General features: G+C 45.7%; 1 protein-coding gene across 4 annotated transcripts in view; it reads right to left on the bottom strand.

Moving 5' to 3' along the window:
* Positions 1–968: 968 nt before the first annotated feature.
* The window catches only part of nhsl3 (NHS like 3), a 122,353-nt gene continuing 101,721 nt past the window's right edge, over positions 969–21,600 (bottom strand). For all 4 annotated transcript variants that reach the window (XM_063035328.1, XM_063035329.1, XM_063035330.1 and 1 more), the window contains exons 3-7: positions 15,126–15,202; positions 12,879–13,029; positions 11,212–11,328; positions 6,877–10,215; positions 969–5,207 (exon numbers count right to left, since the gene is read on the bottom strand). In XM_063035328.1, the coding sequence (XP_062891398.1) occupies positions 5,158–5,207; positions 6,877–10,215; positions 11,212–11,328; positions 12,879–13,029; positions 15,126–15,202 (3,734 nt within the window). In that variant the 3' untranslated portion in view covers positions 969–5,157. The remainder of the gene's footprint in view (positions 5,208–6,876; positions 10,216–11,211; positions 11,329–12,878; positions 13,030–15,125; positions 15,203–21,600) is intronic.

Here is a 21,600-nt window from a genome sequence, read left to right as displayed (position 1 = left end):
GAGTAGTTTTTTCAGAGGGAGGTGAGTAAAAGTGATGAGGTGCCAGAGGAAGAGGTTTTGCTAGTACACTAGTATCACTTGGATAGGTACATGGAGAGAGATGGGCCACGTGCAGGAAATTGGGACCAGCTGGGTGGTCTGAGATCAGCAAGAAATGGTTGGGCAGATGGAGTGGACAATCATCTGGGGCATTGATACCAGAGGACATTCTTTTATGGAGGAAAGTATACGGGGGATGTCAGAGGTAATTTTCTTTTACACAGAGAGTTGTGGTTGTGTGGAACGCGCTGCCAGGAGTGGTGGTAGAGGCAGATACATTTGGGACATTTAAGAGATAGGTGCATGGATTAAAGACAATGGAGGGCTGTGGGCTGTGTAGGAGTTAGATTGGTTGTGCGGTAGGTTACAAGGTCAGCACTGAAGGATCTGTAACTGTGGGGAACGCTCTACGTTCTGCATACCACGATATGGTTCTGTCTAGGAATGGACTGGCAAGATTCATCCAATTGGTCCTTCTCCAGGTGTGAATCCAGAGTCTAGAGTCTAGACTGGGGTTCGAAGGGTTCTGATGAACTGAACCTTTAGTACCAGGACTGATTCCCTTCCTTATCTAATCTCCAAGCCCAAGTTTCGTACATCAAGCACGACAGAGCCATCCTTTTTCACAATATGAGATCTTTCTCCTTGTGGTTCTAAGGCTCCCAGTCTGCAGGGAAATGCAATTTTAATTCTGTATCTGCAAAAGCTCAGAGAGAGAGTTTAGAAGTTCATAGGCTTAGTGGAGTAGTTCGTTCTAACTTATTAAAGTTATCGGTGGATGTGAGTCCAGGACTGATTGGACATCTGTCAGTTATCCAATGTGATTTTGTGGACTTCCCGTCATTCACAGGATGAATACGTGTAGACGACGGGTTTATTTCATATTCAGTTCTTCAGTGCAGACACATTAAAGTGACACAGGTTGGAAATTCATTTGCTAATTTATTATCAGTACAGAAATATATATATTATGTCATTGCACAAGTGAAATTTCCTAAAAATATTTGAAAATCAGTTTATACCCTTAAGTGATTAAGTTTAAGGCCACAGCCCACTTTAATTCCCAGCTAGGCTGGATCTACAATGCAATATCAAATATACAATGTGCAGAAAATGCTCATTCCTTTGCGTTCATACTGCAGTTAGGATCCAGACCGTCAGCAGTGCAGACAGAGGTCAGGGCGAGGAATGAGGGAGCTGGCCAGCATATCCATCAGAACAAACTGGGAGAATTTTATCTGTTTATTTTTGTTTACTGCTGCGTAACGACAGGGATAATTGTAAAAACGTTCAAATTCATGGGCAAGTAATTGCAGTTTACACGCTCGAGGGACGTGAGCAACCTGGTGATTATGGCATTCAAAGGAGCCTCTGACAAAGGGCACAATGTTTCTGGCTTGCCGCTCATGCACAGCATTACCACCTAATGGCCCTGAAGAGGCAATGGGATGGAGCTCACAGCGATGTCTGCAGAAACATGAGGCCTAGTCTCTTTGGTGTGAAAAGGAACAACTCCCTCATTCCTTTCGGGAAGTTTAAACCAAATTGCAACCATCGGGATAGTGCAGAGTGTGGAACAAAATATCAAATGATTCTCAATAGATATAACATCATCCTATGGAACATTTCCAATAATACTGGTTACAGTAGGAAACAGGGAAACCCCATCAGTATATAGCAATTGTAATCCTGAATATAGAGATCTTTCTTTGGGGCATCCCATAGTCATGAGTACAGGGAAGGGTTGAACCGTTCACAGCCCTGAATCCTGCCCTTTATGACTGTAGTGTTGTGTCAGGAATGGGGTAGACAAGGCACGGCTCTTGAAAGACATCCATTAAAAAGGCAGAGTTCTTGCATAAACAACTACTGGTCCACAGACAGCATGAAATATTGTTCAATGCGGTATTGATTTCAGGTTGGGAAACTGCTTTGAGCTTTGAAGAGCACCCTGAGAGATTGGAGATTATGTGTCAAATATAAGACATAGCCATGTGGATGGAATTCATCCCAGCCCATCCACAGCCCCTGCACTGGCCACCCTACCCAACCCAACCCCCAGCCAAATCACATTCACCCTTTGGCCTGTAAACAGTTTGAAAATATTAGCCTGTAATCGTTTGCCATCTGCTGATCTAACTTTGTCCACATCCCCCACATAAATAGGCCTTTCGACTGAAGAAAATAAAAGTTTTACTTAAATATTAATTTATGATAGCCAAATATTAACACTCTTGTAAGTGCATTATTTAAAGAATTTTCAGAACTCGTTGGTACATCTATTCTGTTCAAGGACCCTGTAAGTGTCAGTAATCAAAGTTAGTTTCTTTGACACCTTCTCAGCACGTGAAATAAAATTTAATGTGCCTAAAGAAAGAATAATTCCCATTTTAGCTTAGCAAGAAAATTAATTTACAAAGATGCATGCCCATTATATAATGAGGGTTAAGCTCTGCTAAATTTATAAGTTCCCCAGAGATGAACCATACCCACTTACAGATTGTTCAAAAGCTAAATCAAACTGAAAAGTTGTAACAAGTTCTATTATTCAGAATATTGATTATGTACCTGTATGAAATTTGGCAGTGAGCAAACTTTAGTTGCGGTGTGTGTTAAAAATCCATGCACTTCTTGTTTCAGTCTTCCACTGAACATTTTGATTTGAACTAAACAGTAAAGGCAAAGCACAACTGTACCTTGCACAGTGATGTTCAAGATGGACATAGAGAGTAGTAGCATTTTGAGCCATGTGCATTAACACAATGGAATGCAAAGATTTAGTTTATACTTCTGATCAAGTTCTCCTGAAGTCCAATCAGACTGACCAATCACTCAGGTTACACTCACACTGAAGCTCCTCCAATATCAAACAGAAAGCTAGTGGGTGTGCTTCAGAACTAATTACTACAGGCTCGATGGTCAGGGTTCCAGGATTAGGTTCATGGTTTAACTTTCTCTGTCCCTATTTCTAGATATTTGGCTGATAATCATCATGTAACTCAATTCAATCGGCAATCTTGACAATAACTAAAGGCTTCATTCAAGGCGGGCTCTGGCTGAGGTCTTAGTTACCCCACTGCACATTCAGAGAAAGTGACAGGAACCCGGGAGGAGATACAAAGGGAGAAGTTCAAAGATACGGCATTGGATAGGGTAAATTGAGGTTGAGTGAGACTTGGGTTAAGAGTGAAAGGTGACATGTTTAAGGGGAACTTGAGGGAGAACTTCTTCACTCAGAGGGAGGTGAGAATATGGAACAAGCTGCCTGTGAAAGTGGTGGACGTGGGTTCGATTTCAACATTTAAGAGAAATTTGGATAGGTACGGATTGGGAGGGTATGGAGGGCTATGATTCAGGCGCAGGTCAATGGGACTAGGAAGAAAAACAGTTTGGCATGGACTAGATGGGTTGAAGGGCCTTTCATGTATAGTAGTGCACTATGACTGTAAGATTCAAAGGAGGAGACCTGAAGCAAGAGGAAATGACTTCTGTTCCCACCTGTTTGTAAAGAGGCAACAGTTGAGGGTTGAGCACACATGGGGCTTCATGTGTGTTCTCTTTGGAATCTATGAAGTTCAGGAAAAGCTAGTCCATTTTGGAGAGGACCTTGCTAAGAAGTGTCATATCAGTAATGCTGTCTAATCTTCACTGCCCATCTACAATCAAGGCAAAAGCAGTTGCAGTTCTAACTGTGCAAAGTATCTGTATTTCAGGAAGACACAAGTCATTTGCTAACAGAATATAAAGATCAGTAGTGAACGTTTGGTCCAGTTTTTCGGAGTGTTTTCAGAAAGCTCCAGATAGCAGCAGGAACAATTACCACACCGTTCCTTCTCCAGTTCAAACAGGAAACTGGTGGAATAAAGTTTGCACATCATTGGTCCCAACCAACTCCAATTAAAGCACAAAATGCAGTGAAGGATGCAAAAACTGTACGTCTTCCAACCATCTATTAAATGAGATAAGCATTCACGTTAAGTTATGGGTGTCAGGTGAACATACCACCCACCAGCTTGTAAAAAAGTCAAGAATTAGTCAATTTATGGCTGGAATTCTGCAGATTATAAACAGCAAAACTGAGCCCCCCATTTAGCTGTTTTCTGCAAACTTTGTGCTCACTTAGTAATCAAACTCTTCAGCTCTTTCCCACTGTTCATTCTGAAACACTGATCTCAAGGATCAAGCCAACTTGTTACAATCCACTGAGCACCATTAAATCACTGGTTAGCTAATTGTCTGAAGACACACAGGCCAGTCCTTAAGTGGACCAGACCCAAACAGCTAGGTCTGTAAGACTGCCGGCTTAAAGCTGTCACTGACATCAGACATAGCGGCTTGCTCACCCGTTCACCAGTGCCCAGATCATCCAATCCTGGAATACTGCCACATGTTGGGACACATACCACCATATTCAGCTGAAGGCACAATGGCAGAGTGGAGGAGCTGCCAGTGGAAAGGGCCAGCAGTTTGTGAAAGCCCAGTGTCTTTAAACATTTTTTTGGGTGAGGGTCAGATCATATAGTGGGCTTGTGGTCAAACACTGGCTCATTACAGCACCTGACTCCTAGATCTGAACCATGGGGGAACTGTCAATGTGACAGGACTTCCTACTTTCCATTTTAAGTTATTAGTTTTTATGTAGAAGTTAATAAAGGCAATAGGTTTCTAAATCATGAGCAGCTGTTGATTCATACATAAATCAACCCCAAACCCCTCACATGATAAAAGTGTGCTTCCTACTGATTTTTTTTTAACTTTTGATTTTTTTTTAGGCAAGATATAATGTCCCTCAGGTGACAGACCAGCCGGTCTGTGCATCAGCCGGCAGTCTAAGCCATACCACCCAGAGCCACGAGGGGGCAGAGTGCAGAGCCAAGGTGCACCGGCTCCCCCAGGGAAAGTCTTTCACCTGCTGAACTGTAACCGCAGCAGTCACTACTCAGAGAATGCATAGCTACAGTACAAAGTCAAAGGTGCAGCAACCTTGGCATTTTTTTTTGCATAAAAAGGCTATAATCTTTTAGCAATAAAACTTTTCTGAGAAATGTTTCTTTGGATTTAAGGCCAGGTATTCCAGGGAAGGTGTCTTCTGTGATATCCTGAGGATTGATGGGTCCTTCAGTCACCCTTACACAGCGACACCTCTCCATTGCCGGTCTTCACCTCACCTGAGTAGAGGAAAAATAATCTTTGAGTGACGGTGTTCCACACAATCATACAATGACCATTCACTCACCGTTACAGCAACCTGAAGTCACCTATCAGTTCAGACAAACTTTACCTAAATCTGATTTTGACAATTTTGATGTAGCATCATTAGAAGACCAAAGAGCACAATACAGGCCCTTTTAACCTCCTCCGACATCGATCTAACACATCCCTCCTGAATATCCCTCCATTTTTCGTTATCATTGTACCTCTGTTAAATACCCCTAATGTATTTGCCCCTACCATCACCTACCCACTCTCTGTGTAAAAAACCTCTGATATCCTGACATCCCCCCCCCCATACTTTCCTCCAATCACTTCAAAATTATCCCCCCTCATATTAGCCATTTCCACCTTGAGGAAAAGTCCCTGACTGTCCACTCAATCTATGCCTCTTACTGTCTTTTAAATCTCTCACCTCTGATCTTAAACCTATGCTCTATTGTTTTTAAGCTTCCCCTTCCTAGGGAAAAAATACCACATTCTTTCACCCTGTCCATGAGCCAAACGGTCTCAATCTGCTCCGATATGTTATGGTCTATGCTCCTCATGGTGTCACACTGCATGTCTCCTTCAGGTCAACCACCAATCTCCTACATTCTAGGGAATATTCAATTCAATTCAGTACTTAATTTATTATTCTGTCCAATGCAAAATCTCCTTGTAACTCAGTCCCCCAAGTCCAGGCAACATCCTGGTAAATCGTACATGAAACAAAATACACACAAGGGCTTCTGAATTAGGCAGCTCCTGTACCTAATAAAGTGATGTCTGAGTGTGTGTTCGTGGTCTTCTGCTGCTGTAGCCCATCAATTCAAGGCTCGATGTGTTATACATTCACAGATACTCTTCTGCACACCGCTGTCGTAACACATGGTTATTTGAGTTACTGTCAACTTGAACCAGTCTGGCCATTCACCTCTGACCTCTCTCATTAACAAAGCTCACTGGATGTTTTTTGTTTCTCACACCATTCTCTGTGAACTCTAGAGACTGTTAAGCATGAAAATCCCAGGAGGTCAGCAGCTTCTGAGATACTCAAACCACCCTATCTAGTACCAACAATCATTCCACGGTCAAAATCACTTAGATCACATTTTTTGCCCATTCTGATGTTTGGTCTGAACAACAACTAAATCTCTTGACCATGTCTGCATGCTTTGACGCACTGAGTTGCTGCCACCTAATTGGTTGATTTGATATTTGCATTAATGAGCAAGGTGTGCAGGTGTAGCTAATGGCCATTGAGTGTATATGAAACAAAAAAAAAGTATCCTTGATCAATTTGAAATATCCACCACAGAAAAACCATGAAAAACATTTGTCTGTGTCTCCACCTGTGTTTGGGCAGGAAACGAGAGGGCAAAATGAACAGTATTTGAATGGCAAACAAAGAAGCCAATTCCCAAACACTTAGGAAGGAGAGATGAGCGTGTTCTTTTCCTTAACCATCAGCCTCAGACTGAATCCTGGCATTGACATGTGTAGGGTGCCTGATGTGTAAATAAAGTTGCTCTTCTAAATGGAGTTCAGGGCCATGGAGCAGACTTGATGGGCCAAATAGCCTACTTCTGCTCCTATGTTTAGTGGTCTTATGACCTCATCTACGCCCCTTACGCTGACAATTACCTTTCTCCTCTTGGACATCACCGGTTACTTGAAGGGTCTGTGGTGTTTCCTGTGCATCTGTCTCTTTGGTTGATGTGGAGGGCAGTCTCTGAGAACCCGGCAGGAAAGAAGGTTTCTTAGCTACGGGTGGTGGGACTCTGCCTGCTTTCTTCTGTGCCTCTGCGACTGCTTTAGCTGTTGGGCCTGACGAACTCCTGGACTCAGTCTTTGAGGCTATTCGTCCAGACACCGAGGCCAGCTCAGCCATAAAGTTCCTCTTGGCCTCAGCCTCTGCCTCCAGTGATCGAGGGGTTTCGAACACCAGTTTCTTGGGACTGACATTCTTTGAAAAGATGAAGCTGGCGGTGGAAGCCGGAGATTTGAGCGGAGTCTCATTGTCTCCTGGTTTCAGCAGGGCATGTCCCTGAGCAGCTGCTCCTCTGGTACTGGGTAGTGGGGTCTTCACAGGGAGAGGAACGTTGGTGCTCACTGCAGGCTCCGAGTCAGATGAAGATGACAGTCGCTGGGACAAGGACTTGCGAGCAGGTTTACTGGGGGGAGTCATGTTACTTTTGTTTGGCTGCTTTGCATCATTTTGGCTCCGGTTCATTTGGAGATTGCTATCTGGCATTGCCACAGCAGAGGCATTCATCTGTACGGAGCGCAGTCGAACCATCTGTAGCAACGAGGGGGTGACAATGGGAGCACTAGTTTGTTCATCAGTACCTGCTTGTGGTGGGGGTGAAACGACCTGTCCCTTGGCTGAGTCCTGACTGGGTGCATTTGGTGGCGGACCGGTGTTTGGGAAGCGGGACGCAGCTCCCTCTACATCTTGGGTCTTTGGCTGAAGTTGCTTGGTGGCTGAAGACGGAGTTAGTGTGAGGGGCTTTGGCGATGAGGTGGTGGTCCCTGCAGGCAGTGGGGGAGGAGGGGGCGGTGAGACCCCCACAGGGGCAGAGGGTGGGAGTGGAGCAGATACACCTGCGCAATGTTCACCTTCAGGAGACCTGTTTCTTTCTGCTGCGTCCTCCAGCAGGGACGGGGGTGGTGGGGGGAACAGGAACTCAGCGGCAGCTCTCTCAGCAACTGGCAGCACTTCCCCCGGGGACAGAGGGGGTGGCGGGGGTGGCCAGTCCACAGGTGGTTGTTCCAGTTTGGTCGACGGGGTTGGAACAGCTGGTTGTTCTGTGTCTGGTTTCTCTGGTGGTGGAGGCGGATTGTGGGAAGGAGGGGGTGAAGGTGGAGGAGACAACTGCTTCACCTTGAGTGGAATGACTCCAATCTGCACCTGCTCAGTGGTGGAGGAGGAGGCAGAGGTGGACATTGATGTGGTCGGTGCTGCACTGGGTCCTGAGGCTGAGGCCAACAAGCCTGAAGCTAGTGAACCAGTGACGATTGGAGCCCCAGATGTGCTGACTGGTGGAGTCACAGTGGGTTCAGAAGTAGTGACCAATGGAGTCAGATTGGGTGACGGAATGGTGACCAGTGGGGTTAAGGTGGCTGCAGATGTGGTGATCATTGGGGTTGTCGTGGGTTCAGATGCAGTGACCAAAGAGGTTGTAGAGGGCACAGATGTGATGACCAATGGGGTTGTAGTGGGTGCAGGTGTGGTGACCAATGTGTTCACAGTGGGTGCAGATGTGGTGACTAATGGGGCTGTAGTGGGTTCAGATGCACTGACCAATGAAGTTGAAGTAGGTGCAGACGTGGTGCCCAATGCTGTCACAGCGGATGTAGATGAAGTAACCAATGGGGTTGTAGTAGGTGTAGATATAATGGCCAATGAGGTGGTGGTATCAGCAGATGCAGTGACCAATGGAGTGGTGCAGGCAGGCGCAGTGACCAATGGGGTGCCACGGGCATGCAGAGGGACCTGTGGAGAACGAGGGCATGAAGAGCCAAGAGCTGGGATGTTGAAGAGGAAGGAAGGCCTTTTTGTTGGTGGCAATGGTGCAGGCCCTGGTGGAGGGGGTGGGATTGCTTCTCGTGCCCAAGGGTAGGGTACAGCTGGAACTTTAAGTGGTTTTACATTGGGAGGGGGTGGAGCAGGGGTGGAAGGAGGAGGGGGAATTATAAACAGGTGGGCATATTTTGAATCAGGAGATAGTGATGGGACTGAAGATGCAGAGACAGACCTTTCTGGGGCAGAAGACGATGATGACCTCCCAGGTGCTCCAGTGGGAGAGGGAGGAGGCACAGGAACTCTCACTGGTGTGAGACTTCCACTAGGTGATGACATTGTGGGCTCAGACTGACTGGAAGGAAGGGACTTCCCGCTGGATGGTTCATTGTGGGCAGGCACCAGTCTCTGACAGAGAGCAGGGTTTTCATCGTTTTCTCCTGCCGAGGACGATTCCAACCTCGAGCTGCTTGTTTGACCAGGACCGCGAGCTCTTAGCTCTGAGTCCTGCTCCTCCCCGTGATGTAAGGAATGCATTCTCCTCGGAGGAGCTGGCGGCTTCTTCATTTTCTTGACTGACAGGCTTCTTGTAATGGACCGTTCACTGGTGATACTCTGAGTATCTGAGATGTCAGTGATGCTGCACGTGCTGTGGGCAGGAGAGGGCGACTGGTTAGCATAGCCATTGCTGCGGAGCTCAGTGGGTTTACTGCTGGTGTTAAGCTGAGCAGAGGGACTTTTGGCCTCTGGTACAGAAGCCGGAGCAGTACACTCACTAACCCACCGGCTGGTGTTTGCTCGGTGATCCAGGGGCGTATTTGTCAAGTTATGATCAACCCTCACTTTCTCTCCATCTGTTTCTGTGGAATGATTATTTAATGCAGTTCTGGTGTTTCCCTGTGATGAAATAGTGGAATTGTTTGATACGATGGTTTCCGAGGACTGGGAATTACTCCATGCATCACTGGAAGCAGAATCCCTGCCATCGTAATTCTGTAGGGAAACAGCGCGGGAGCAGGCGGGAGAGGGGGCATACAGCACACCACTGTTACTCAGCCTGCGCAGACAGTTCTGACTATTGCTGATCATCACCACGTCCACCGTGGGCGGCAGGATCGCATTGGGAATGATCTTGGACAAATAGGTTGCCTGAGGTGACATGGACATGACTGGACTTTGAAGCAGTTCACTTGGCACGGATGACTTTGGAACAGCTAGTGACTTTGGTCTGTCGGGAGAATCCATCAGTGTCCAGTTGTGCAGGTAATGAAATCCTAAGGTGCTTGTAGATTCATTATCTTGCCGCGATGGATCAGAGAAAGTTACAGATCGCAAGGAGCTCCTAACCCGAGAATGGGACAGATTATTGAAATAATGGTTTTCGTCTCCCCTGGATACCAAGGTGTGGCCAGAGTGGTCTATCCCATCAGCCTTTGAAGGACGAGGCCCTTTTCCTAGCCCTGTGTTGGAACCAGAAATGAAAAGTATTAAAATTCTGAGCTGTGGACTTTGATATTTCAGAGTCATTGTCAAACAGACAAGAAACAGGCCATTCGGCCCACCACATCCATGTCAACTGCTGCTGCCATCCAATCCAATTTACCTATAATTGCTCATTAAAACAACTGGCATTTTGGCCCATCTACTCCATGCCAGACTGCCTTGTCCCTTCGACCTGCACTTGGACCAGAGCCCTCCCATCCAAGCTTCTCTTCAATAGGGCAATGTTTCCTGAGGTAAAGACCAAATGCCACCACTGATGGATCCTCGGACTGCCTGCTCACCAGCCAGGGTTGTATCCTTTTCCAAAATCGCCACTGAAACTTTGGTTCCCAAAAGGAGCTGTGGATTCCTGGGTAGAACATTTAAGTAGAGTACTGTGCAAAAGTCTTAGGCTCATTATACATATATATTTAGCTAGGACATTCAAAGACTTTTACACAGTACTGTATTTGTCAATGTGGAGCGGAGAGCGAGTTCGTAAACCCGGCAAGAGCAAAGGACGTTAGGAATGGTGAGGGTGGAGTGCCGTGGGAGGGGTGTGGGACAGGTGGCAGAGGAGGAGTGCCAGGACAGGGGGTGTCGCGGGTGCAGACACACCCAGCTCTGAGACACCAGGCAAGAGCATTTGATTCCAAACAATCAATTTATTGATCATTACAGAATGTCTCTCTGGTACTTCCCACTCCTCTCGGCTCCCTTCCCCTTTTCCCAACCATGTCCCGTTCCCACTCTCAGTCCACAATAGAGACCCATATCAGTATCAGGTTTATCATCTCTCACGTGTCATGAAATTTGTTCATTTTTGTGGCAGCAGTACAGTACAATACCCAAAATTACTACAGTCTTAGGCACCCTAGCTATATAAATGTGCCTAAGGCATTTCCACTCTAGTGTACTTTCAAAGTACCCCATAAATGCAATCTAAAAAAGCCCCCAATAATGGGTACACAAACCGAGTTCCTTCTGAATGTGTTGGGGAAGTCCCATTATGGTAGTCCTCCGAATTCGTTTCTCTTTCAGTTTAGGGCCTTTGAAGGATGATTGCGTTTTCTGGGGCTTAAATGTTGCTCCTGGTTTATTGAAAAAAAAAGTTCAGAAACTATTCATTTTAAAATAATTAATAATGAAACAAACTATACTTCTTTTTCATCTGTTTCTGTTCCCAGACATGTATTCCAATATGGGATATAATGTGTCCGTAAATCAGATCTGCTATTTTCTTCACATTGGTAGCCAGTCAACGTTCCTGCTGAGACAAGTTTAGCTGATACAGAAAATCCATCCAAGGAAATGTGAGTGGGATTCAAGTTCAGAATTGATAACGTTTAAAGGAGTTGATTTCTTTGGGATTTCCAGTCTGCAGCAACCAGACCGAACCACATCATGTGAAATCACAGGCTGACACATCTTTCACTCTTACAGTCAAACCAGGGAATAAGCCAGGTTTGAGGAGATGCACAGTAGATCAGCTCAGGTGTACCTAATGATGAGGCATTCAGGTCTACCTAATAATGAGCTGAGCCCCACCTTCACCAGGTGATTCTCCCCAATTTTACCAGGTGGTTCTCCCCACTTTCACCAGGTGATTCTCCCCAATTTCACCAGGCGATTCTCCCCACCTTCACCAGGCGAGTCTCCCCACCTTCACCAGGCGAGTCTCCCCAATTTCACCAGGCGATTCTCCCCAATTTCACCAGGTGATTCTCCCCCACCTTCAACAGGTGATTCTCCCCACCTTCACCAGGTGATTCTCCCCACTTTCACCAGGTCATTCTCCCCACTTTCACCAGGTGATTCTCCCCACTTTCACCAAGTGATTCTCCCCACCTTCACCAGGTGATTCTCCCCACTTTCACCAGGTGATTCTCCCCCATCTTCACCAGGTGATTCTCCCCACTTTCACCAGGTGATTCTCCCCACCTTCACCAGGTGATTCTCCCCACTTTCACCAGGTGATTCTCCCCACCTTCACCAGGTGATTCTCCCCACCTTCACCAGGTGATTCTCCTCACCTTCACCAGGTGATTCTCCCCACTTTCACCAGGTGATTCTCCCCACTTTCACCAGGTGATTCTCCTCACCTTCACCAGGTGATTCATCCCTCACTTTCACCAGGTGATTCTCCCCCACATTCACCAGGTGATTCTCCCCAATTTCACCAGGTGGTTCTCCCCACTTTCACCAGGTGATTCTCCCCCAACTTCACCAGGTGATTCTCCCCACTTTCACCAGGTGATTCTCCCCACTTTCACCAGGTGATTCACCCTACTTTCACCAGGTGATTCTCCCCACCTCCTCTGTGAACCTTGACCTGTCAACAAAGCTGAGTGACTTGACTTTGGAAAATGAAATGAAATACGTGAACAACAAACAGAAATGTGATTAGCTCATCACCTCTAATCAGATTATGTGCACTTTACCTGGTAATATTCCCTATATTGTTAGTGATCAGCCAAGGGCTCATTATACTATCAGGTTTCCAATTGTAAATCTCAGATAAATGCATTCTGTGAGAACAAACTCTGGCTCGTGAGCAAATCGTTTTAATTGCAAATTTATTCAAATCTGAACCTGACTGTCATTTGAGAATCAGGTCTGCTGCCTGTCGTTTGATCCATACCTGCTGAGCTGTCGGTTGGCTGGATCACCAGTGTATTCCTCCGGATTTCATCGGGAGTCGGTGGTGGGAGAGACCGGGTCTTTGTCCAGACTTCATCACCAGGACCGCCTGATGCTGAATCTGGGAGATCAGGCAAATCCTCATCCTGTGACTGTAGACCACATGTTACAGGAGTCAACCCTTTGAGAAAAATCCAGTCTGCACACTACTTCCACTTCCACTGCCTCCTAGTTGCTGTAGGATTTGTGTAGGACTGGTGTAGTATCAGTGTAGAGTTGGCATAGAGTAGGTGTAGGACTGGTGTAGGATCGGTGTAGTTTATGTAGGATTGGTGTAGAGTCAGTGTAGAGTTGGCGTAGGACTAGTGTAGGATCGGTGTAGTTTGTGTAGGATTGGTGTAGAGTAAGTGTAGAGTCAGTGTAGAGTTGGCGTAGGACTAGTATAGGATCGGTGTAGTTTGTGTAGGATTGGTGTAGGGTTGGCGTAGGACTGGTGTAGGATCGGTGTAGTTTGTGTAGGATTGGTGTAGAGTTGGCATAAAGTTGAAGTAGAGTTGGCGTAGCACTAGAACTACAAGAGCCTGAAGACCCCTCTTCTCATTACTACCATCAGGGAGGAGGTACAGGAGCCTGAAGACCCCTCTTCTCATCACTACCATCAAGGAGGAGGGGCAGGAGCCTGAAGACCCCTCTTCTCATTACCACCATCAGGGAGGAGGTACAGGAGCCTGAAGACCCCTCTTCTCATTACTACCATCAGGGAGGAGGGACAGGAGCCTGAAGACCCCTCTTCTCATTGTGACCATCAGGGAGGAGGGACAACACCCTGAAGACCCCTGTTCTCATTACCACCATCAGGGAGGAGGGACAGGAGCCTGAAGACACACACTCAGCGATTCAGGAACAGCTTCATTCCCCCCCCCCCCCCGCCCACCATCATATTTCTGAATGGATAACGAATGCATGATCTCTATCTCACTGCAACGCACACAAAATGCTGGAGGATCTCAGCAGGCCAGGCAGCATCTATGGAAAAAAGTCGACATTTTGGACCGATACCCTTCAGCATTTTGTGTGTGGCGCTTGGATTTCCAGCATCTGCAGATTTTCTCTTGTTTGTGATTGGTCCTCTACCTCACTACTTTTGCTCTCTTTTTGCACTGCTTAGTTAATTTGATTTTTTAATATAATTTATTATTGCAATTTATAGTTTTTTATTGTTATATATTGCAATGAACTGCTGCTTCAAACAACATATTTCACAACATCTGCCAGTGATGTTAAACTTGATTCTGGTTCTAATAAGATTGCACCTAAGTAACTGGAAATCCGATATTTAAGAGCCACGTTCTGTCTGACATGGTGGGGGGGGGGTGCGTGGATAAATCTTTTGAATGATCCCAGACTTTAACCTTTAACCCAGTGCAGAGAAATATCTGTAGATCGTTATTCAGTTGCATGGAAAGACTTAAAAGAGTTACTCGTAACTAACACATCGATTCCCAAACAAAACACGTGAATATAATGGAGGGAAAAAGCTCAGCACGTGTTAGGCACGTGGTCTTTTTCACAGGGCCGGGGAATCAAGAAGAAAAGGACACAGGTTTGAGTCGAGAGAGATTTCACAGAAACGAGGGGCAACTTTTTTTTTCACACAAGGTGGAATCAGCAGAGGAAGTGGCTGAGGCAGGTACATTACTAACATTTAAAATATAATAGACTGCTACATGGATTGGAAAGGCTTAGAAGATTATGGGCCAGACACTGGCAAATGAGACTAGCTTAGGTGGGGCATCTTGCTCGACAAGGACCAGATGGGCAGAAGGGCCTGTTTCTGTGCTGTGGGACTCTCTCACTCCATGAACAAACTACTGGAGGAACTCAGTGGGTCAGGTAGCATCTGTGGAGCAGAGGGAGAGCTGGAATTTTGGGTTCAGATCCTGTTGTCGTGGAGGGCCTCGACCTGAAACGTCAACTATCTCTCTGCCTCAACTGATGGCACTTGACCTGCTGGGGTCAGCCGGTAGGTTGTGGTTATGTCGTATATTCCAGTACCGGCAGCCTACCGTGTCTCCATGGTGACGAAGGTCTATGTGCAACTCCAAACCCAGCCTTCTGACTGGAACTCTCAGCAGTAGAGACTCATCGAAACATAGAAAGACTAACACTGGACATCCAACCTGGTACCAACTGCAGATGTGACTGGGAGGTGCGACCGTTAATTTAATAATACACTGTGTGTACTCACAATCTGACTGCAGTCGTCCACGCTGTCCTGGCCATTTCCAAGCTGTAGCTCTGAGCCACCGTCCGGGGATCCTGACACTACAATCACACAGATGCAGAACAGTGATGGTTTGTCAATGGGTATTTCATTCATTGGGCTACAATGCAATCACAAAGCAATCAAGAACCATTTACCGATCAAAATCAATATGTACGTGTCATCAGCCCTTCCACAATTGTGGGTCTGAATCGTGCCCCACCCCAAATCCATTGCCCAGTGCTGGGGATAATGGTATAGAACTCAGCAAAACCCTAAAGCACAATACTATACTCTATCCTCACAGATGCCACGAGACCTGCTGGATATGGCCAGCATTTTTTTTTATTCAGTTTGTGTTCATTTTATAAACAGAAAACAAAAATATTGAGCAGAGAGAACAAAGAGAAACGCATAAAACAATTCTGGTCCTTTTAAACACAAAATACTGAATAGGGCCTTCACAAAGTCCAATTCTCTCCTTTATTATCACTGACATATGTATCATGAAATTTGTTGTTTTGCGGCAGCGGTACATTAAAAAAAACTAGAAGTTATAAGAGAAAGGTGCCTGTGTTCAAATGGTCTCTCGCTCAATGATGCTGAGGGTGGTGTCAGAGTCCTGGGTCTTTGGCAAGGTTTAATCGACACAGTTTGTGCATTGGACTCTGACATTATGGTGTGTTGCTGGTTTCTAGCTACTCCTTTTGTTTTAATTGCTGCTTTGTGCGACTTTGATTGAGATGAGCCAGCTCTGCGGCCTGCAGTCAATGAAAGGCACCGAGCTGGATTGAACTGAACCCAGCACGCCTGGACCGGGTGGATGATTTGTGGTTTGCTGTTTTTATATTCTGTGTTTCTCACTCACTTTCTCGCTGTTTGCATGACTTGTTCTTTTTATTGCACATGGGGGGGGGGGGATGTTTTTCTTCGAATGGCTTTCTTTGTTTCGAGGCTGCCTATGCAGAAGACGAATCTCAGGGTTCTACACTGCATACGTACTCTGATAATAAGTGTACTTCGAAGTTACAATAAGAAATTTTTTTTTAAAGTGCAAAAGGAGAGCACAATAGTGAAGTAGTATTCCTGACGGTCTGAGAGCTTGTTATTCGCCTCTATCACACCCGCATCACCATCACCCTGCAGTGAGTATTTCAGGCACCCTCCATTGTCTGTAAAAAAATTTGCCTCGCACATCTCCTTTGAACATATCCCTCTCATTTAAATGCATGCCCTCTGGTATTAGACAGTCCTGTCCTGGGAAAAAGAAATCGGCTGTCTATTCTATCTCACCACCATCATGTGCCGAGTCATATGACTGGGTGACCATGATTGTTCTTGACTAGTTTTTCTGCAGAAGTGGTTTGCCATTGCCTCCTTCTGGGCAGTGCTTTTACAAGTTGGATGACCCCAGCCACTACCAATACTCTTCAGAGTCAGTGGTCGCATAACCAGGACGTGATATGCACCGGCTGCTCGTACGTCCGTCCGCCACCCGTGTTAAGCAGATACTACACCCTGCTCAAGGGTGACCTTCAGGCCAGCGCGGGGAAGGAGTGCAAAATGACTCCTTTAGTAGAGATGTATCTCCGCCCCACCATCCAACTTCTTTATCTCTGCCTCTCATGAAGTCCTATCAAATCTCCCCTCATCCCCACCACTCCAGAGAAAACAACTCAACCTCTCCTAGTAACACATGCTATCTAAACTAGGCAGCATCCTCTCCAAAACACCCACCTCTTTCCTACACTCAGAATTTGAAGCAATATTCCAGATGTGGCCTAACCAGTTTTATAAAGCTGATGTAAACTTCCTGACTCTTGTAATCTTATACTCTGATGTGACCTGCGCCTCTGGGCCAGTGAGGGGGCCGCTGGAGTGTACACAGTGATCCAGCAGAAGTGTTGGGGGGGGGGGGGCTACTCAAGTCTGACCACCAACCGGAGACAGAGCACTAACCCTCACCCTAACCCCTCAACAGATACACAGTGAAAGTGCGGACTAGATCTTTTCAAAGAGTGACTCACTACTTGTTTATCATTGAGTAGGGTGGAGTTTTGTCAAGTTCTGCATTGCTTGGCTGTGTGAAAACGTGGCTTGTAGATCAGCCACCGTCTTGCTGCCACAAACTTCACTTCCTCAGGAGACAATCCCAACCTTGCAGTCTTACGGCCCCAACACACCTGCTCCCTCTTATGCCAACACCCAGAGCAGGGCTGTCCATGTAGACAGATTGTCCAACACCCACAGCAGGGCTGGGATGTCTATACAGACAGACTGTCCAACACCCAGAGCAGGACTGTCCATGCAGAACAGTTGTCTCCATCCTGATTCAGGGGTTTTGACCCAGAATGTCAACATTGAGTTCCTCCATAAGATTGTTTGTTTCACCAATTGTTTCAGCTACTCCTTCTTCACACACTTATTTCTTCCTTCCTTGTCTTCATTCTCACCCCGGCAGCCCCCCCCCCCGGTCCTGTCCTTTCCCACATCTATTCATGATCCCTCTGATCCCCTTCACCACCTGTCTCAGCTTACTCTGGGGTGACATCCCTGGACACCTCTAGCACACACCAGGAGGGTCCGAGACCCCACACTCATTGAACTGAGCCACTGCTAGCTCCCCCAACTCACACACTAAAACTGACTGACATTTTCAACTGAAAATACAGAACTGCTTCAAACTTCCTGATCACCATACGGAAATCTCAGTTGTAATTTATTTCTTAGCTTCAAAGATTCAAAGCACATTTATTTTCAAAGAATGCATAAATTATACACCTTGAAATTTGTCTGCTTACAGGCAGCCACAAAGCAAGAAGCTCGAATAACCCAATTTTAAAAGGCCAAAATCCACCACACAGAGGAAGACAGAGGGGAAAAGAAACACTTTGTGCGAACAATAGAAGCAAGCCAACAGCATCATGAACCAGACTGGCCTCAGTCCACTCCTGGAGCAGCCAGAGTAGGCCCAAGCCAAGCCTCGGTCCCCAGTTTCCACATCAGCAGTTTCCTTACTGTATTGGAAATCTCACGTAAACGTCTACAGAATCCTTGAACTCCAATACTGAAATGAACAAAGCACCTCTGGCAAGTGCAGTCTTTGTAAAAGCACAGAGTTAGGTGAAGTCTGGTAACTGTTGATGAAATAATTCATCAATTCCCTACGAATTATTTAATTTACCCAGGACTCTGTTGGCCTATGAATTTGAACAACAGGATTATAATGTAATTAACTTGTGGTTCTGTTTTGAAGCAATTCAAAGTGAGTTTAACTCCAAAGTATTTTTACAGACCTTTATATCTCTCCATTCCCTGCACAGTCATATGCCTGCCTAACAGCCTCTCTCACAGGGGTTCCCAACCTAGGGTCCACAGACCACTTGCTGAATGGTTTTGGTCCATGGCATAATAAATGGGAACTCCTGCTCTATCGGTTCTGTTGGGCATTTGGGTCGGTCTCAGGTTTCAGCAATTTCACAGCATTTCACAGTACAACAGTGCCCTTGTTTGTTTGCTGTTTCACAAGAACACTCACCAAACCAACAACCATACGAGCCTGTAAACACTTGGATCACCTTGGAAATCCTGGCCTCACCTACCACAGATATTTCATCATTCCGTCCATCCCTCCCTCGCCCTTTCTGCAATTTAGAACTCATTTGTTTTCTCTTTTCCATAGTTCTGACGAAGGATTTCAGACACAAGACATTAACACAGGTTCTCTTCAACAGACACCGCCTGGCCTATTGTGCTCTCTACAGCGGAACTGTTGACATCCATTGTGAATGGCTGGGGCAATTGGTCACATCCTGCCAAATGACAATGGTCTGGCTATTCTCTCTTTTCATAAAACAAACTAGTGATGTTACTGTCTCTTGCAGGACTCAGCCAACTTGACTTTCAAGATTGCTGGGGATCAAGGCACAAGAGTTCAGCACCATTACAATGTCAAACTGAATTTAAGCATCGAGGCCCGACAGCAGAAAACAAACTGGTGTTCAGTGCCTGTACTTAAAGTACATTTATTACCAAAGTACAGAATGTATGCCATATTAGTCTTCCCACAGGCAGCCACGAAACAAAGAAACTATGGAAACACGAAGAGATCTGCAGATGCTGGAATTTCAAGCAACACACACAAAAACTGCTGGTGAACGTAGCAGGCCAGGCAGCATCTATAGGACAAGGTACAGTCGAGACCCTTCGTTAAGAAACCATGGAACCCATTTAAAGAAAAACACCCCCCTCCCCAACATGCAAAACAAAACCAAATTGTGCAAATGGTTAAAAAAACGAGTGGAAAAACACGGAATAAAAGACACAAAATCGAAAGAGTCCCAGACACATTCAGTCCAGACACATTCAGTCCAGACACACTCAGCCCAGACACATTCAGCCCAGACACATTCAGTCCAGACACATTCAGTCCAGACACATTCAGTTCAGCACAGTGTTGGTCGTTATCCGCAGGCCGCCCTGCAGATAATTCCCCAATACTAAACTAAGCATCTGTTAAGTTATTTAAACCCATCTCCCTCTCTCCTCACTACTACCGTGGCGTGGGGGGGGGTGCAGGATTCTTGGGTCCCACTCGGTCAGGTTTGGGAGTAGTTGTCGCCCTGAAGTGATTGGGCTCCCAGACGGCTATCACTCGCCTCTGCAGTTGCGGACACATTTTCAGGGACTGTAGCTCAAGTTCTCTGTGTTATTTGTTTACTTGTGCATGATTTGTCCTCTTTTGCATATTGGATGTTTGGCGGTCTTTGTTATGTATGGTTTTTGTGGATTCTGTTGTGTTTCTTTGTTTTGTAGCTGTCAGCAAGAAAATGAATCTTAAAGTTCAAAATGGTTTACACACTTTGAAAATAAATTTGAACTTTTAACCTTGAACTCTTTGCTTTTTGTCTGACAATGTTGGACAACAGATTTTTTTTAAGTGTTGCTTCTTCAGAATTTTTTTTGTTTATGATAGACTGCTTGAAGCTCAACAAAAATATAATTTCAGACTACTTGTATACATAGGAATTTGGAACTTTTATTGAATATAATGTATTTAATTGCATAACAGTACTGACACTTTGCAATAGTTCAACTAAGCCAAAAATGCTCATTTGTCCTCAGTGTCTGAGGCTTCTCACTTAAGGGTCCAACAATAATCAGCCAGCACTGATGGATTCCAGTTGTAACAGGAGGTGATGGATAAAAACGTAATTGCAACGTTTGAAAGGGACTTGGACAGGAACCTGGATAGGAAGAGAGCAGAGGGGCTACTTGCTAATGCAGGCAGATGGGATCAGTGTAGATAGGTACTGTGGTCAACATTGATGAGAAGGGTCAAAGGGTCCATTTCTCTGCTGTACAGCTTCATGGCTCAGTAAGGATCCTCGACAAGCCCACAGAGTCTATGAACCAAGTGTGGTGTAGAATGGCTGGCATTGGCACAATGGGCCAAAGGGCACATTTCACTGCTGTAGAACTCATTATATCTAGAGTTAGCCACAAGGTCCATGAAAGTTGACTTCAGTGCAGAACTGAACTTCAAAAAGACAAGTAGGTTCAAAATATCACAGAACACATTTCTAGTGTACCATGTCCAACCTCAAAAACTAATCCCAGAGTGTAACAATGCAAGATCTGGGCCACGGCAAATCAGATCATCAGTACATCTAATGGCATTCATTCCCAGGGACACTGTGACTGCCAGGATCCCTGGTAAACCTCAATGGAAACATTCCCGAGTGCGTTAACAAAGCATGTGTGCAAAAATAACTCTTCCCAATTCAAACCAATGAGCTAAAAATGCTTTCTTCAGTTAGTCCTGACGAAGGGTCTCGGCCTGAAACGTCGACTGCACCTCTTCCTAGAGATACTGCCTGGCCTGCTGCGTTCACCAGCAACTTTTATGTGTGGAGCTAAAAATGGGCTTTCTTAACCTTCTCCACAACCTCTTCTGGCTGGTCAAGACCTATCATTTTGTGGCTTCTCTCTTCCTCACAACCAATTGCTTGATTTGATTAGGACTGAGGTTGAGTGTGACCCCATAATCGATACCAGACAGAGGCCTGACCTACACATCAATGGAGAAACACACAAACTGGGATGGTTTAGTAGATTATAGCAGTTAATGATCCCAGTTGAAACATTTACTCATTCCTGTCATAGGTGTAGTCTACAACAGCATGGAACAAGACCTTCAACACATGCCGACCAAAGCATCCTCCTTGTTAGTCCCAGTTTCCTGTGTTCAGCCATAACTTTCCAAACCCCTCCCCTACATATACCTATCCAAATGCCTCTTAAATATTTCAATTGTACCAACATCAACCACTTCCTCTGACAGATCATTCCGAGTACTCACTACCCTCGGTGCGAAGAAGGTACAGAGATCTCAGGTCTCTTTTAAGTCTCTTCCTTCGTATCCTGCAGGGCCCTTAGTATTATCAAAGATCCCACCTCC

Source organism: Mobula hypostoma, chromosome 28 (genome assembly GCF_963921235.1).
Source record: "Mobula hypostoma chromosome 28, sMobHyp1.1, whole genome shotgun sequence".
Lineage (NCBI taxonomy): Eukaryota > Metazoa > Chordata > Chondrichthyes > Myliobatiformes > Myliobatidae > Mobula > Mobula hypostoma.
The sequence above is the reverse complement of the archived record's forward strand: the minus strand, read 5'-3'. Positions and strand labels throughout refer to the sequence as shown.